Source organism: Lepisma saccharinum, chromosome 30, assembly GCF_977018435.1.
Source record: "Lepisma saccharinum chromosome 30, izLepSacc3.1, whole genome shotgun sequence".
Lineage (NCBI taxonomy): Eukaryota > Metazoa > Arthropoda > Insecta > Zygentoma > Lepismatidae > Lepisma > Lepisma saccharinum.
This window is the reverse complement of record NC_139258.1, coordinates 25,499,075-25,516,260: the sequence shown is the minus strand read 5'-3', so window position 1 is coordinate 25,516,260 and position 17,186 is coordinate 25,499,075. Positions and strand designations below refer to the sequence as shown.

General features: G+C 37.6%; 1 protein-coding gene across 9 annotated transcripts in view; it reads left to right on the top strand.

Annotated features, from left to right (window-relative positions):
• Window positions 1-17,186, top strand: part of CASK (peripheral plasma membrane protein CASK) — a 286,894-nt gene that overhangs the window by 207,778 nt on the left and 61,930 nt on the right. For all 9 annotated transcript variants that reach the window (XM_083115521.1, XM_083115517.1, XM_083115519.1 and 6 more), the window contains exon 3: window positions 12,326-12,490. In XM_083115521.1, coding sequence (XP_082971647.1) covers window positions 12,326-12,490 — 165 coding nt within the window. The remainder of the gene's footprint in view (window positions 1-12,325; window positions 12,491-17,186) is intronic.

The following is a 17,186-nucleotide window of genomic DNA, read 5'->3' as shown; positions in this document are numbered from 1 at the left end:
AGCCAAAATGTGAAACTCTGTTCGGAAATGTGGCATGGATATGTTGCGGAGAGGGGAGGTTGGTCATCAATATGAATTTCAAAGGCTTGCTCCAGACCTGTGTCAGAGTTTCCACCCAAACATAAGAGTACGAAGGTCCAAAAAGCACATTCATTTCGTAATCAGCACCATGATACCATATGGTATCATCGGGGTATTACGACCTTACTCTGATGATACCATATGGTATCATCGGGGGAGTATAGGTTTAGTTTAGCCTCTAAATATTACGTGGAAAATGTATTGAATTATCATTTTTTCTTGTCCGTATGGGAGTAGTAAGGGGACTTGTCAACAGATGGAGGGGATAAGAGCAGGTGGCGCCGTCCGATAGTAAGGCATTTTGTTGGGCAAACTGAAGGAACATGGAAAAAATAGGTTCTATTGATACATACTATTTTTGTCGAATATCGCCACCCGACAAAGTATCTCACTACAACATGCGACAGAAATTGCATGGACTGCAACATCCAACAAAAATCGCATGCATAAACAAGAAGAGCTTTAGACTGAAAATATGCTTCTGGAATTTTATTACTCTTCTGGCTCACTTCACCTTATTTAATGTAGCAGTGCTTACGAAGGTTTTCTTTCATCATCCTGACGTATTACTGGTTTCGCACAAGTTAACATGCGTTTAGAATGACATTGCACTATTTTTAGAAATCAAGAAGAATCCAACCAAACGGGATATATATTGAATACTATCACGAAAAGTGAAACATAAAACTGCATTGGTGAACGTTATAAAAATTGGCAAGTGCATGCTCGCAACTTCATATTTACCGCAACACTAGTATTGCAATGAAATTAACAAAACTCTCTGTCCTGTCTGTTTAAACTCGTGAGAGATGGTCATTAATCTCTCACTAGGTGAAGTTAATGTCCAATAGCTTATTATGAAATAAAATACTAATAATAAATATGTAAATATTTTAATATATTTAATCGAATCATTCATTCATAAAAGCAAATCACTTCCTTCAAGACTTGATTTTTCTCTGCCAGCCCTGCTAAATTTTCACTTTTCATCTACTGATTTATACAAGTAATTTCCGATTAGTAGGGAACCGCAAACACCAAAACCGTGAAAACTGGTAATTGCTGCGAAGTTATGTTTAGGAATGTGCAGTGATGTCTGGACACATTTTTCGCCCGTTCGAAATATCGAAATAATGCGAATTTGGCATAAAATGCGAATTGTTGGCGTTTTTAGCGATTTTTTTTAAAAGAAATGTCCTAAAACAACGAAAAATTCCATGAAATACAACATTCTTGTCTTATCAGTACTTTTAATTTTTATTTATATGCATTTTAATATTTTATATTGTATGTAAAAATATTGTATATATTTTACATATATTATAAGATATTAAAATACATATAAATAAAAATGAAAAGTACTAATAAGAAACATATATATATATATTAAAATTGAGATTAATGTCTTCTAACGTGGAATATAAAATGTATTATAGTATACAGAATAATGATCTATGATATAGTTACATAATATATTTGTGGCTATTTATATAGGTCCTTAGGTATCTTCCATTGTCTTGGTTGTGTATAATTTTGGTATATCTAATAGAATCCTCAGATTCGTATGCTATGAATTCTATTATTTTAGCCTGGTTTAATATACCTGCTATTGGATGGATATTTTTGAAGCTAACTAGTAGGTATAGAGAGAAAGGAGTTGGAATGTACTTGCTATTCTTCTTTAAGTCTCTTTCTTGTTCCACTTCTCCTCCCTCTTCTTTTTTCTTCTTATGAAGATTGATGAGCGAGGTGTATATGCCTTACATCTTCTTCTGTTCCTATGTCCTTCCCCTCCTTCTTCTCTCTACTTATTTCCTTCCTTCTTATCTTCTATTTCTCCATTTTTTGGTTCTTTCTGATGTGGTATAGTATCTTCTTCTATTTATTAAAGTGATTCCTATTTCATAGTATTTGGCTCCTTTATGTCTTCCATATTTTCTGGCATATTCTCTAGTACGTACTTCCTTGCTTGTAGATATTGTGTCTAACCCTTCTAATCATCATCTCTTCCTTCTTGTTTACGTTGTCTCTTAAGTCTGCATTCTTCTTGCTTCTCTTTTCTTAAGTAGTCTTTTTCCTCTTGTGTGGAAATCGTATCTGCTACACTGTTGGTTCACTTAAAGATCTTCTTACCCTCCAATAAGTTCTGATATTCCAGTTCTCCTATTTCTTGTCTCAAGTCTATTATTACTTTGGATGTGTATTTTTTACATTTTAGTACTGTATGTTCCGGAGTGTGAAGTCTCATGGATCTGGAATCTTGAAAGAGGAATTATAAGGTCCATGAGCAGTTTCCATATGTGTCGTCCTCCTTGTGGGTATCATATGTTATAATTTCAGACGATAAATCACATTTGGAATGTACAGTGGAACCCCGATTTTACATTTTCCCACATTATGCATTCAATCGTGATGGTCCAAACTAAGCAAAATGCTGTAAAATCGAGGTTCCACTGTATGCGTATGTCTTTGTCTGCTGTGATTCCGTATATTCTTCCCATTCTTTCTGCCACCTATTCAAGACTTCCAAATCGATGTCTCTTTTACCTGCTATGTTATTAAAATGTAGTTATTGTAATTTTTCTTCACTGTTTTTCCATAGCTGCTCTTTTACTTATTTCTATATCCAATGGCGGAATGCCACTTACTGCGAGTAATGATAGAGTTGAGCTTGTTCTAAAATCTCCAAGAATTCTAAGTAACACATTTCCATGAATTTTCCTCAGCTTGCTAACAATTGTCTAGGATAGACACTAGCTGTGTATACTATTATAAGGTCACTACTTTGATGGGAATTTTCTTCTTATTTCCAATGCTCAAGATTTTATGGAGTTTGTTTTTGGCTCTAGTGCTACTTCTTCCACGTGTTCCCTCAGGCTTAGTCTTCTGCCTATAGTTAGTTATACCGAGGTATTTTATCTGCTTTGACTCTTTCAGATTAGCATTTAGATTTAGTTGTTGGGATCTTTGCAGAAATCCCTTGAGTTGTATATATGTTGGTTTTTCCTTAGATATTTCCATTTTAGCCATTTTACACCAATCACACACTTCCTTCAGTTATTTCCTTGCCTTCTGTTCTAACTACATTCTGCTATTGCCTTCTATTAGGATGAGTCTACAATTCTATCACTTCCTTCCAACAGAGAGAGAAGTGGCTCAATAGAGAGGTTCCAGAGAATCTGACCCAGTGCTGATCCTCGAGGACAGCCTTTTTGTAACTGTCTTCTGGATTGTAGTTTTTGTCCATCCATAGTATGCAGTCCTGTCATTAAGATAATCCTTTAGAAATGTTGTACAACGGCATTGGTATTTGTTTCTCCCTTAGCGTGTGAAGTATATGCGGCCACCAGTAGCGAAGCGTGAACTGACGAAGAAGGCAAGCGATTATACAGGCAGTCAGTGTTGATTCAAATTTTGCCCCCCCCCCCCACCACCAAATTCATATTAACTTGGCGCCTCTGACACACAGGACATAAACATTAAAATCTCCATCCAAGCACAGAATCACATGCATAGATGATGTACTCACCACAATAAATTCCAAACTCCTGGAATTGTCCCACAAACCATCCATGAGATAACTTGTTTAAAGTCAGGTAAATCGGATGTTGGTCGCCTCGCTTACACGATTTTCATTTTCACACTTTTCCCTCTAAAGGAAGCAGATTTGAATTGCTAAATAATACACACACCCCTAAGGCCTCCCCGACGGCGTAGTGGTAATGTTGCCTTGCAGTCAAGGAATCCCGGGTTCAATACGCAGTTGAGGCACATTCTATGGTAGTCCGGATCCCACTTTAAACTGTAGGTCAGTCATGATTAACCTATCTGTGCAAAAAGTGAACTTAATAACCCAACTCAAACAAAGAGTAAAACATCCGCACTTCGCCATATCAACAACCATTTCCAAATTCATGTTAGTTTTGAATAATTCAGAACACAAACACAGCAACAAACACTCATTTCCTCCCAAATTCTTTCCCCAGCTACAAAACATCCAAACAAGATCACTTTGAAAAGCTCTGAAACAACAGAACAGAACAGAACAACCAACCTATTTTCTTAATTTTATTGCTCCCGGGAGAGAAGATAGAAATTACACTGTGGAATCAGAATAATTACAACACAAAGAGTATGTATAGAATGTGTAAGTAATAAACTGCCATAATAATACAAAACGTTCCTTCGTTCTCAATGTGTACAATGTATATGATTTATACTTTTTGCTGTTTACAAATATCAGAAGATAGTTCTTTTTTCAGATACTTTTTTTTTCCAACCCAAGTTCTATTCAAACGTGATTAACTTATTGAAATTACTTGTAAAATTTGTTAAACAGTTCACTTGAATTGCCGTGTGAATAATTTGACAGTTGCCAACACTGTAGCTCTCAACACTGGTGATGTAATTCGAGCTGGATGCAGGGTGCAGACATTCATTCCTCTTCCCGGAAACACAAGCGCTCATCCTTTCCAACTTTTGCCTCAACCCCTAATGTCAAATTTTTGACGCGTTTTAAAATTCGCGAAGTACAAATTAATTTGTAATTTAAGTGACCTACATGGAATTTAGAGCAATCATAATAGCTTATTTCAGTTATTTTATGATTAATAATTGTCAGTATACTTCTTTATGTGCTCATGAAGACACATTGGTTATTGGTCTGCTTGCAATGTTTCCTTTTGCTTTCCTAAAAGCACTAAGAAGCTCAGCTTTTCTGTGAGGTTTGAGGCCCGTTTCCCCAACAAAATTTCTGCTACCCATAAATTCCTCCAATTGTTCTCCTCTTGAGTCAGTTTGTTTACTGTACCAGAGTGTTGATTTGGCATTTGAATTCATACATATCAATATCATTTTCTGTTTTAAAGTAGTTAATATTTCTTCTAACTCTTCTATGTATGGATCAATGGGATCCTTATATACTGCTTTAATTCTAAGATTATTAAATCTTGATTCATAATTGTTATCGAAGTCATCGGGTTGTCTGAGACTGAAATGGACCATACTGTTTTTGGGTATATGGGGATTACTCCTTATCACCCCTCCATTTCATAGCTGTAAGATAAACTTGGCAATGCTACATCACATGCTCCGATGTCACACTACCTAATCTCGAGGCCTCGTGTCTGAGCCAGGAGAACCGCTCGCCCACTTGGTCTCTGGTAGCAAAGCTACACACAAACACTGGTGAAAACTTCTACTACAGTTAAGTATTTAGTATACAGGGGGGTGAACACTCAATTTAGGTGCCAAGAAGTCAAGGTTATTTACTGGTTGTTTATCTAAATATTAGAACTCTTGTCATTAGTAATAACTATTTACTTGTCAATGCTTTGGTTGTAATAAACATGAAATTGAAAAGATACCTTTGCTTGTAATTTACAATTATTTGATATGGTCTAATGCTCTCACTACTAGGTACGTAGTTGTATGGCTCTAGGAAATTGGTGGCTCAGTCTAACTATCAACTGTGTGGTACGATGTTCGCACATAATTTGCTTCCTATATAGAGGCAAAATATGTGAGGATGTCATATCCTTTCATATGGTAAAGTTCTTGCATAACGAGTATATCCACCCTTCTCTCCACTATTATACCTTTCGATTCCTAGACTGATAGTCTGGATCTTTGTGCGTTTACGTCTAAAATTCTCAGTACATGTCTGTCTTGATTTTCCATTCTATTGGTACTATTATCCAGAATTGGTACTAGTTATGGTATACTTTACATGGTATACATACTATTTCTTCTATTTGCGTTTGGCAATCCCATCATGCTGTTTTCCAGATCATCTACACTGTTGTGCACTGGTGCAATGTTTTTTGACATGTCCCAAGTCCAGACAAATTTGACATTTCGCAACAGAGATAAAATCCTTCACGTTAATCACCATGAAGGATAAATAGACTTTCTTCCTTTGTACTAATAGATATCTAATTAGCGGTGAGGCTTCCAATACTACATGCATGTTTCTCTGTTCCCTAAGTCCCGTTCTAAACTTAACATTCACATTACTTTCAAATTCCTCTTTTGGGATCTTATCCTCAAAATTTAGATGATAAATTCTTGCAATAGTTCTTCATCTTCCATAATAGTTGGAACATCATACGAGGGTAAGTCAATATATAAGTTGCAAAATGGAATAGAGAGAAAAGTAGAAATGTTGTTTATTTTTCAACATAATCTCCATGGACATTTAGGCACTTGTTCCAGCGTTTCACAAGTCCCTCAGCGAAGGAGGTTTGTGGTTGGTGTCGTAACCAGCTGGTAACCTCCTGATGGACCTCCTCCATACCCTGGAACCAGTGACCACCCAGGTGATTCTTCAGTGGGCCAAAGAGTAGAAGTCGGATGGTGCCAAATCTGGACTGTAGGCTGGATGTTCCAGTTGTTCCCAACCTAGGGACCATATGTAAGAGACTGTGGTATTGGCACTGTGTGAATGAGCATTGTCATCCAACAGAAGAACTCCATCTCTGGATGACCTGGACAAGTGGTATCACTGATGCTGGTTCGACCACGATTGAAATGTTCCACCCAGTTGTAAACTACTTTCCTTGGATAAACATTTGTTACCGTAAACAGGTAACATTTCCTTGTGCACTTGCTCAGCAGATTTGCCCTGCGCCCAGAGAAATCGAATTACAGCCTGTTGCTAATCACGCGTACACTCGGCTAACACACGTGCCATCTTACCGACTTGACACTCGAATGACTCAAAAGAACATGACTACTAGCACCGTATACGATATACGGTGGTGTTGCACCTACACCGACACTTGTGGAAAGGATCAGTGCAACGACTGATATTCATAAAACAATTTCATATTGCAGCAACTCGAAGATATTTCATTTTGTGACTTACATATTGACTTCCCTGCAACGTCCCGCCCGGTTGTACACCAGTCGTCACAAAGTTAGTCTGCTACTCCTTTAGTCTGGAACATGAGAATCTTTGCAAATCATCAGGGCTTGCTGGGTAGAAAGGAAACAACACTGTTTTCAAAGTTAAACGCAGTTTTATAATCTCATATATTTCATAATCACTTACCTATAAAACACTAGAACATTCAATACTAATGTTGGGCAATTCACTCACATATAGTGAAAGTCAAATTACATAATTAATTGCTTACTTTCAACTTATCGGCAAGAAGAAAACTCTGAAACCCAAAATCTATACTTGAATTCTCTCCGTTTAAAGTTCTTATTGGTTCTTCCCCTTCACCTGTTTTCCAAACTCAGTCTGTCGTCAGGTGAGAAACATTCAGGTGGGTTCACTTCCTCTGCTGAGATGAGAAAGTGACGTCAACACGAACAGATTTTGACGTATTTATAAACATATATACAAGTTCCAACCACAACTGTATCAATCTAACTATAATTGTCTGTGACAACTTGCACATTATTTGAAGTAACAAACATTTTAAAAATCGTAACTTCTTACAAATATAAAACCTTAAACTCTCAGGTTCGTTACATCCCCTCGTATAATATTACTAATGGGTTTCTTTTCTTCAAGGGCTCTATCTTTATCTCTTCATACACTAGATCATTGTTATTTTGTAGTCTTGCCACCTTCTCTGGGGTAGCGACTTCTACTATCAGCACTTTTCTTGTCCTCCTTATATTGGAAATTCTGATTTTATCCTTTCTAGGTTTAATCCGTTTTGTAAATACATCTTATATCTGTTTGGGTATTTTTCCATTGGCTGTTAGGAATAGTGTGTGATTTGCAATCCTAGATGTTGTTGGTTTTTTAACTAGTATTCCATTTTCTGCTACACTCGTATGTGATGATCTTTCTTTTTCTCCATTTGAATCTCCCATTTTCTCACACTGTTCTTGGAGGTGGTTATTTAATGCCTTGAATGTCTCACACTCAGTTTTCAAATCTTCATATTGCACTTGGATTTTTGCAAGTAGTTCTGTTAGTTGGATTTTGAAGGCAAAAGTGATATTTTCCCTTGCTATACTTGCTTGTAATTCACATAGCAAGTATCTAAACAGATTCAAGGTCAACCCATCTTCTTTTTTCTGGATTATCCACGTTTTGTTCCTGTAGTTTTCCGTACTCTTCATTTCTCCTTTTAAAATTGTCCACATCAGGACCGTCCCTTAATCTCTTGTTTCTCTGTTCTTCATTCATTTCTCGACTGACATTAACATTATACATTGGACATCTTCACTAAACACACATCAGAATTCTTAATACTCTCAATCCACCTCCTCTAACAGTTTAAAATCACTCTCCGGTACTTTCATCCTCACATTGACATTACACATTAAAAACCGGAGGGACGGCTGCCCACTCCCCACGGTGCCATACCTGGATCCGTCTGACCTCACTCTCGTACAGATATTGCAGTTACCTGTATGTGTAGGGTCTTCAATTGTGAGGGAGGATGCAATTTCTATCTGCTTATTAAAATTTCCTTATCTATTAACTGCGGTCCTCACAATTGGAGAGGGTCAGCATGGGGGGTCGGGTCCGGGAAATGCCGATAAATGGTATACTCTTTGCTGTTATGATAATGCAAAAAATGCAGCAAACTTTTGCAATTTACAACAACTGGTCGAGATTCCTCCATACAAACTGAACATATATAATCTTGTACTCCACAGTGTACTTCGTTTCCATATTAATCTGGCACTCAACGTGTTAGGTGGAACACCAACCTCCAGTCACGTTACATGGGATTTTAAGTGCCAAGTAACGCTACGCAGACATTGAACAACTGCAAAAATGGTGTAAAGTTGGACTTGAAACGTTAAGCGAAGCTACTGGCCCTGAATACCATAAAGGCTCTATGGACATATTTTTGGAACACCCCATCTTCATTTCAGCAACTTGTTGCAGAATAGCAAAATAAATCTGAAATTGAAAGCAGCATTTCGTGGTTTGACTTGCGGGACTAGAATTTCTTGCCAGAGTTGACTATGCTGTCAAAAGAATTACATCCTCAGCAGTTAACACTGCCAATTGCTGATTACCTAATGAAAAGAATGATATGTGTGATCAAGAGTGTCAAAGATGAACCAGATGAACATATGCAATTGAGCTTGAATGCTGTAAAGGATGGCGTGTTTCAAAATAACATTCTGAAACACAACTAGAGAATAGTTTTGAGTCAGTATTGAGAGTCTCAGAGTAAGACTTTTGGCGATCCCCAGCATTGGGCTTATGGCGACACTGTTGTCATATGATGCGCAGCAGAAGAAGGTTCCACTGCACATTGAATGCCTAATTTACTACTACTGTTTAATACAAGAACAAAAATTCCACGACAAATCAAGAGCACTAAGAAACACTAATATTAATGACAATTAAGAGAAACAAGTAAAATAATATTTTAAAAATTGTGCACTTAGAATACTACTAAATTTTCATTCCAAAGAAGCAAATCTGTCCATTACCTTTTGATGAACTTTTGTCTTCTCTCTTACAATTTGCTAAGCTGTGTTCCAGGACCCTCTGGAGCAAGTGAAGAAAAAACAAATCCTCTGCACAAGTGGTAAATTGAAAGAGCTTACCAGTGAACGCGTGAGAGGAAAAGAAATTGCTAGAAAGGGGCAACGTGACTTCATCCAATTTCGTAATTCTTATTCTTTATACACAAGCAATGTTGCACAAGTGCATGCAAATTGTAATTGCGTAGATTAGAAATCGCTGTGTTCTATCCATTTTTTATTTATTGCAAAAAATTGCATTGTGTAGATGTGCCCTATAGGCAAGCATTGGAAGTTCTTGAGGCTAAAATGTGGGGTCCCAGATTTGAACATTGAATTTGGAATTTACAGTTTAACAAGACAAGAAAGGAAATGTGATAAACTTTTATTACTTCAGCGTAACTCCTGGCTACCCCAGGTTTTAACAGCCTCTTGAGGTACGAGTATTTGGACCTTGGCAACCAGATGTTTGCAGCAGCATGCACTGCTTTGCTAGGCCCACTCATTTTCTCCTCTTCTCTACTGTTATGCACAGTCTCACTCCAGACTCCTGGGACTTTGTGTAGGATTCCTGAGATTCGAGCTCCCCTTTCACAAGTGTCGGGAAATCGCTAGCATCGCCCAAGTTTCATGAAAAGTCACCTTCTGCACATGGTTGCTAACATGCTAGAATTTTCGGCGAACCACTACATCTCAAACATGGAACAGCACAAAACTCTCATCCTCCTTGAGGCAGCGAATACGTTTGTGCATTTCTAATCTAGGTTCCTCAGACAGAAACCAAGGAGATCTTCTGTTGGATTAAATGTAAACAAAGGCAGTTGGATGTTCTAGATGTAATGAGTAGGTCCTTACCGTTTCAAGTGCTCTCCTTGCACTTATTTGTCGAGAAGGCTTTAGCTGGCTGAGAACATAAAGCATGGTTTATTGACAATTTTAGTTATAAACTTTGTTCATTACAAAAGAATCAGTAAACAAACTCAATTAAATTCCTCTGTGCCTGTTGGAATCCGTTAATCTTCAAATTAATTTAAGTATGTCAGTTTTTAATTACAGACTGTTTACAACCAGCACCACCAACATAATATTTAAATGGAATAAATTATATACTTCTTGGAGATTAATTCAAAAAACAGAAACAATTAATGTGTACACTTGTTGGAGATAAATTCAAATACACACAAAAACTGGTAGTAACCAAAAATAATGTTTTTGAAGGGGTCACTTTGTGAACAAACTGATACTAACCAAAAATAATGTTTTTGAAGGGGTCACTTTGTGATGCTACACAGTATTAGAGCCTTATCGAGCAAGGAGTTGAGAGTATTGATAAGGATGTCTTGAAGCATGTGGTGTTAAAGTTCAGAAAAAGACTCCAATACTTTGTAGCATCACAAGGTGACCACTTGAGACATTATTTTTGGTTGGTATCAGTTTGTGTGTGTGTTTGAATTTATCTCCAACAAGTTTACAGATTAATTGTTTCTGTTTTTTTAAATTGTTGTCCAAGAAGTATAGAATTTATTTCATTTACATAGTATGCTCCAGTGAAACGTGTTTGTTTTATTTCTGCTATTTTAAAACCATCAGCTAATTATACTCATCACTGTACATTGTAACGAGCGTTTCTGCAAGTTACATAATGGGGCGTTGTCTCTGCCAAGAGTAGGAAAGCAAAACCAGGAAATAGGACTTGCGTCACTATCACTTGTCTCGTTCTCAACACGTGTGATACAGACCAGGCCCTTCCTCCCCCCCCCCCCCAAAAGCTATCAAGGGCAAGGTTCCTGACAAGGCTACCTACAGGAAGTTTGGTGGTTTAGCTCAACAAGGCCAGAGCCTTGGCCGTGAATATTCTGGGAGCGTCCCTGACGATAAGCTCGAGGTCTACGGACCACAAGCCTTCGTCATGGTCAGCAAGGCCATACCTCCCCTCCCAGAAAGGACTGTCAGCTAAAATAACCACAAGGTTGCGGTATACTAAGTTGGGTTGGGGAATTGAGACAAGGACGCCCATGTTAATAAATACTAGGAGAATCATAGAAAAGGGACTGAGTCCAGATACTCTGAGAGACGACAAGAGGCCGCGCCATAGCTCGCTGCTCCTATCTTAGAGGGTAAGCCTCAACTTAACCAAGTGGTGACACTTGGGACATATTACTTATAGGAATAGCTCAAGTCACTAAATGGCCATAGAGATAGGGAGTTAGTCTATAATCACTACTGTTAACCATTAGAATAATAAATAACAGATATATATATTAACGGGTTGTGTATTAATTTCTACCATCTGAGAAAATAGTCCCCCTCGTAACGCCAGACACCCCGCAAGCGTTACAACATGAACAGTAGGGTCTCCCCGATGGTGTAGCGGTAATGCTGTTGCCTTGTAATGAAGGAGTCCTGGGTTCGATACCCAGTGGAGGCATATATTGGTTCGGGTCCCACTTTAAACTGTAGATCCAGTCCTGATTAGCATTTCTGTGCATAAAGTGGACTTCAAAACAAACAACAGCAACTACATGAGCAGTGAATCATCATGTTCCCATCATCACACACTATCACCCACATATGTGCTCATTGTGCCCAGGCAACGAGAGTGGCTTCGTAGAGGGTGACAAGATGTTACATTTTTAAATTTGGAAAGGGTTGAGTGAACCACCGTTGATTATAAAGCCAAATTTTAGGCAAATCTTATGGGAAACATTTTTATTGTAATTTTCAATGACATTGTGCTTAAGTCTATGTTGATTTCAAATGTGATGCTAAAAGTATAATATATTTTCTTTTGCAGGGCATTACCCTAAAAATGAATGAAGAGGGGAAATGCATTGTTGCACGAATAATGCATGGGGGAATGATTCACCGGCAAGCAACTCTTCATGTAGGTGATGAAATTAGAGAAATAAATGGTGTTCCTGTTATGAACCAGTCAGTAAATGCCTTACAGAAGATACTGGTAAGTTTATGACTTTCAAGGAGGAATTTTACATTTTTATGAAGTATGTGGGTTTCAAACGTTTTTAATTGGTGACAACGTAAAATGATGAAAGTGTTGAGTAACTGTGACTGTATCTCTTAATATAGTAATTATTTATATTTTGTAACTTGATTATCTGGATTCAATAGGAAAATTAGCTTAATCTGATTCACAAGACATGATTATGTAAATACTTTTTACATTTATATGTCATAGGATGGATTCATTATTCTTCTGTAGTGTTTTATAATATAAAAACAGAAGTCAATATCTTTTAAATTTATTGTTGATTTATGCTGCATTATCCACACTTGAATTAATTATTAACACAGATGTATAAGTAAAAAGAAAATGATATATTGAATTATCAAGTTAAAAGTGACACCATAATACAGTGCACTCTTTTTAATTCACACTATTCAAAATTTGAATTAAAATTTAAAAAAACACATCATTAAAGATGATTTGAAGGGGAATAAACCAGATTTCCAATTACCAAGTAATTCAAATTAACGAGAGTCCACTGTGTTTGAAAGATGTGAATCATTTAATGAGAATAATTGTTATATTTCTTCTTGTGATATATGTTCTATCTTTGGAAACTGTTTAGCAATTTTCTCAAGTAGAACAATAAAGCACTTTACATATGTGTAAAATGGAGAAAACTTTGAGCATTGGGGATTTCTTGATATTTGTTTTCAGTGTAAAGACCCCATAGCACACATTTTTTTATTATCTAAGACTTTTTTCTCTATTTGGGTTAACGTATCATTTGTATGTAAATGTAGCTTCTCATCTGTAAAGGTGGGTGGAACATGATGATTCATGATGCACTTTTTTTGCTGAGAAAACTCTTTCAAACCCCATTCAGCTATAGTAAGATTACCTTCAGGAAATTTATTTAAACCATTGATTTACTTTTAAACTAAATACGCTTCCAAAAGTTAAGCACGCGATGGTGAAATCAACAAAAATGGAAAAGTAAAGCTTTGATTAACACAAAATTGCACATGAAGGTAGCAAATGAATTTAATCATTAAAGAAAACAAGAATTGTGTACAAAGATGAAAAGAAATATTTACTTTTCGTAAGTTAGATGATGACGTCACATTTGGGTCATTAACATAATGATGTTTAAAGGCAAACAAACCAAACAAAACTTACATTAATATGGTATGTGACCACCCCAGACCTTCACACAAACTTTACAACGATGTTCCATGCTTTCAATGAGGTGATCAACCATCGCAGATGTGAGCAATGACCATTCCTCCATTAGGGCAGTTTCCAACTCTCTCAGACTGGCTGATGGTAAACGTGCAGAGACAGCACGCCCGAGGGCATCCCAAAGGTTTTAATGGGATTAAAGTTTGGGGGAATATGCCGGCCACTCCATATGAGAAATGCCCTCACTTTCCAGGTACTTGTCAACGATGTTGACTCGATGGGGACGGACATTATTGTCCATAAGGAGGAAATCAGGACCAACTTCTGCAGCGTAGAGTCTCACAATGGAGTCTAGGACTTCATCCCGATACCGCGCAGCCGTTACAGAACCACCTTTAAAGATGTGCAGCTCGGTGCGATATCCCATTGAAATTCCAGCCCACACCATGACGCTGCCACCTCTGAATGTGTGATGTTCAATGATATTCTTGACCTGATTGCATGTGCCTCGTTCTCTCAAGGCACTTACACACTTATGTTCTGATTCCAGGGCAAATCTGAACAGGACATTGCACCAACCTGAGACAGTCCAATTGACATGTTGATGATACCACTTTAATCTTGCTCCTCTGGCTTGGACTGTTAATGCAACACAAACACGTAGTACTTGGGCATACAATCCCTTCATGTAGAGCATTTGGCGCAGATATTGTCTTACCAAGTGCCTCTGCAACCATGGATGTAACAGTTGTGGAGGTCACTTGTCGATTCCGCTTGGCTACTGTAGCTATATATCGATCATCAGAGGCGGTGGTAACCCTTTGACTGGGCACAGGTCTCCGGACAACTGTTTGACTTGTTTGGAATTGTTTCCATAATCAAGAAATTACCGAATGATCAACGCCAAGGAAAATAGCGACATCTTTGATTAACTGTCCTTCTCCAATCTGTCCGACAGCAGGCCATCACTCAATATCTGTCATTCATATTCTTTCAGCCATAGAAACACGAATATTATCAAAAATAATCTTACAAAAGTTATAAGCACTTCGTATCAGCTTTTAAATGCACCTAAAACCCTTCAGAATGCTGTCGTCTTCAACGAAAGTGTGATGATTCTTGCATGAAATCCTCGCTTTTATGCTATTTCAAGAGCACAGATTAAGCACCTAGGTACAGATGATTCAGTCTCTACTTAGAAAAAGGAAGCTACACATAAAAACTGACATCTACATCCGAAGCAATTTTCGGCCACTCAAATGCACATACGGTTTCAAATATTTGCATTGCGTGCTTAGCTTTTGGAAGCCAGTGTATATTCTTGGGTATGGGCATTCATTATAATGCTGAACTGCAGTCAATCAAAATATTATTGTAATTTATTTGTACCTTTTTAAATTGGTGAATCCAATTGACAACGTAGTTACGTTTGAGCATAATTTCGAACATGTTAAAGCATTTCAATCACAGGAAGTGATAAGTTATAATATTTGAAACAACAGATAATGAAAAGAAAAATTGGTTACTCTCTCTTTTAAATTCAAATTCAAAAATTCTACTGGCCTCTCCGATGGCATAGTGTTAATGTCGCTGCTTTGTAATCAAGGGGTTTCAGGTTTGATATCCGGTGGAGGCACATTGTACAGTGTAGATTCAGTCCTGATTAGCCTATCTGCACATAAAGTGGACTTAAAAGAGCAGTTCAATCAATCAATCTTTCTCTGTATACATCTCTTTCAAACCTCTCCTTTTAAAAATTGCATTTTGTATATGTTATATCCCATCATGTATGTGCACCTTGATACCTAACATGTCTAAATTCTCCTATTCTGAGAGGAACAGGCTCCCCTGACCCAAGCTTAGATTATGTCCCCACTGGCTTCTCTGTCATTATATTGTACCATACAAGCATCACTAACCCCATAGGCTTAACTTGGCGTGGGCAAAATTTTCAGGTTACAAATTTAAAAGTGAAGGATAATTTTGCTAACCTCCTGGAACCTCAGGAGTAAAGTATTGAAGAGTATTTTTTTATGATTGGACAAATGTAAGTTATTTAGCAAACTAGTCCTGGATGCTATTTTTATGGGATGGAAAACTTGTCGATTCTGTCCCCCGAAGTTAAGTCCCATGTATGATTCTGCCCCCAAAGTTAAGTCTCAGGTTTGATCCCATCCCCAAAGTTAGGTCACAAGTTTGATTCTGCCCCCGAAGTGAAGTCCCATGTTTGATTCTGCTCTCAAAATTAAGGCCCAAATTTAATTCTGCCCCCCCCCCCCAAAGCTAAGTCCCAAGTTTGATTCTGCCCCCAAAGTTAAGTCCCAAGTTTGATTCCATCCCCAAAGTTAAGTCCCAAGTTTGATTCCATCCCCAAAGTTAAGTCTCAAGTTTGATTCCATCCCCAAAGTTAAGACCCAAGTTTGATTCCATCCCCAAAGTTAAGTCCCAAGTTTGATTCCATCCCCAAAGTTAGGTCCCAAGTTTGATACCATCCCCAAAGTTAGGTCCCAAAGTTAGGGCCCAAATTTCATTCTGCCCCCCCCCCCCCTAAGTTAAGACCCAAGTTTGATTCCATCCCCAAAGTTAAGTCCCAAGTTTGATTCCATCCCCAAAGTTAGGTCCCAAGTTTGATACCATCCCCAAAGTTAAGTCCCAAGTTTGATTCTGCCCCCGAAGTGAAGCCCCGTGTTTGATTCTGCTCCCAAAGTTAAGGTCCAAGTTTGATTTTGTCCCCCAAAGTTAAGTCCCAAGTTTGATTCTGCCCCCCAAACTTCCAAATTTGCCCCCTCCCCCTAGTCCCAAGTTCTGCCCTCCCCAAAAAGCTAAATCACAAGTTTGATTGTACCCCCTGAAAGTTAAGTCGCAAGTTTGATTCTGCCCCCCAAAGTTAACTGACATGTTCGATTCCCCCCCCCCCTTCTTAAAGTTAAGCCCCAAGTTACACCCATGCTAACCCATCCCCAAGGCTCAAGCAATTTCCCTTTCAAGTATAATTCTTCTTAACTGTTTATTTGAAGTGCAACAGAGAAGACATACAATGAAGATAAATTATTCTTTCAGTATTGGAAAATAAATGCAAGCATGAAAAGCAATGTATGCAATGAAGACAAATTATTTCTATGAATAATGTGAAAAAGGAAATTTGTGGCATATTTAATGCAGGTTATTAGCGCTTCTGCCTCCCATGAAATGATCTCAACACAAAAGTTATTTAAACTATCATAATTCAAATTCATAAAATATTGCATATGTATTATGATTGTTCTGAACAAGGATCACCAAACCATATTGCAAGCTACCAGAACCCTGTTGAGATACTTTCAGTAGCTCATGAATGGTTGGCTACATTACACTACTGTTGTTGTTGGTGTAATGTAGCCAGTTCTTATTTTAAAAAAATGCAATTTATCCTGTTAGCTTCCCATATATTTTCAAATTTGAAAGTAATTCCATAACTTTAGGAATTCAATAAAAAAAAACATAAAATTGTAAATACACTACTTTCATT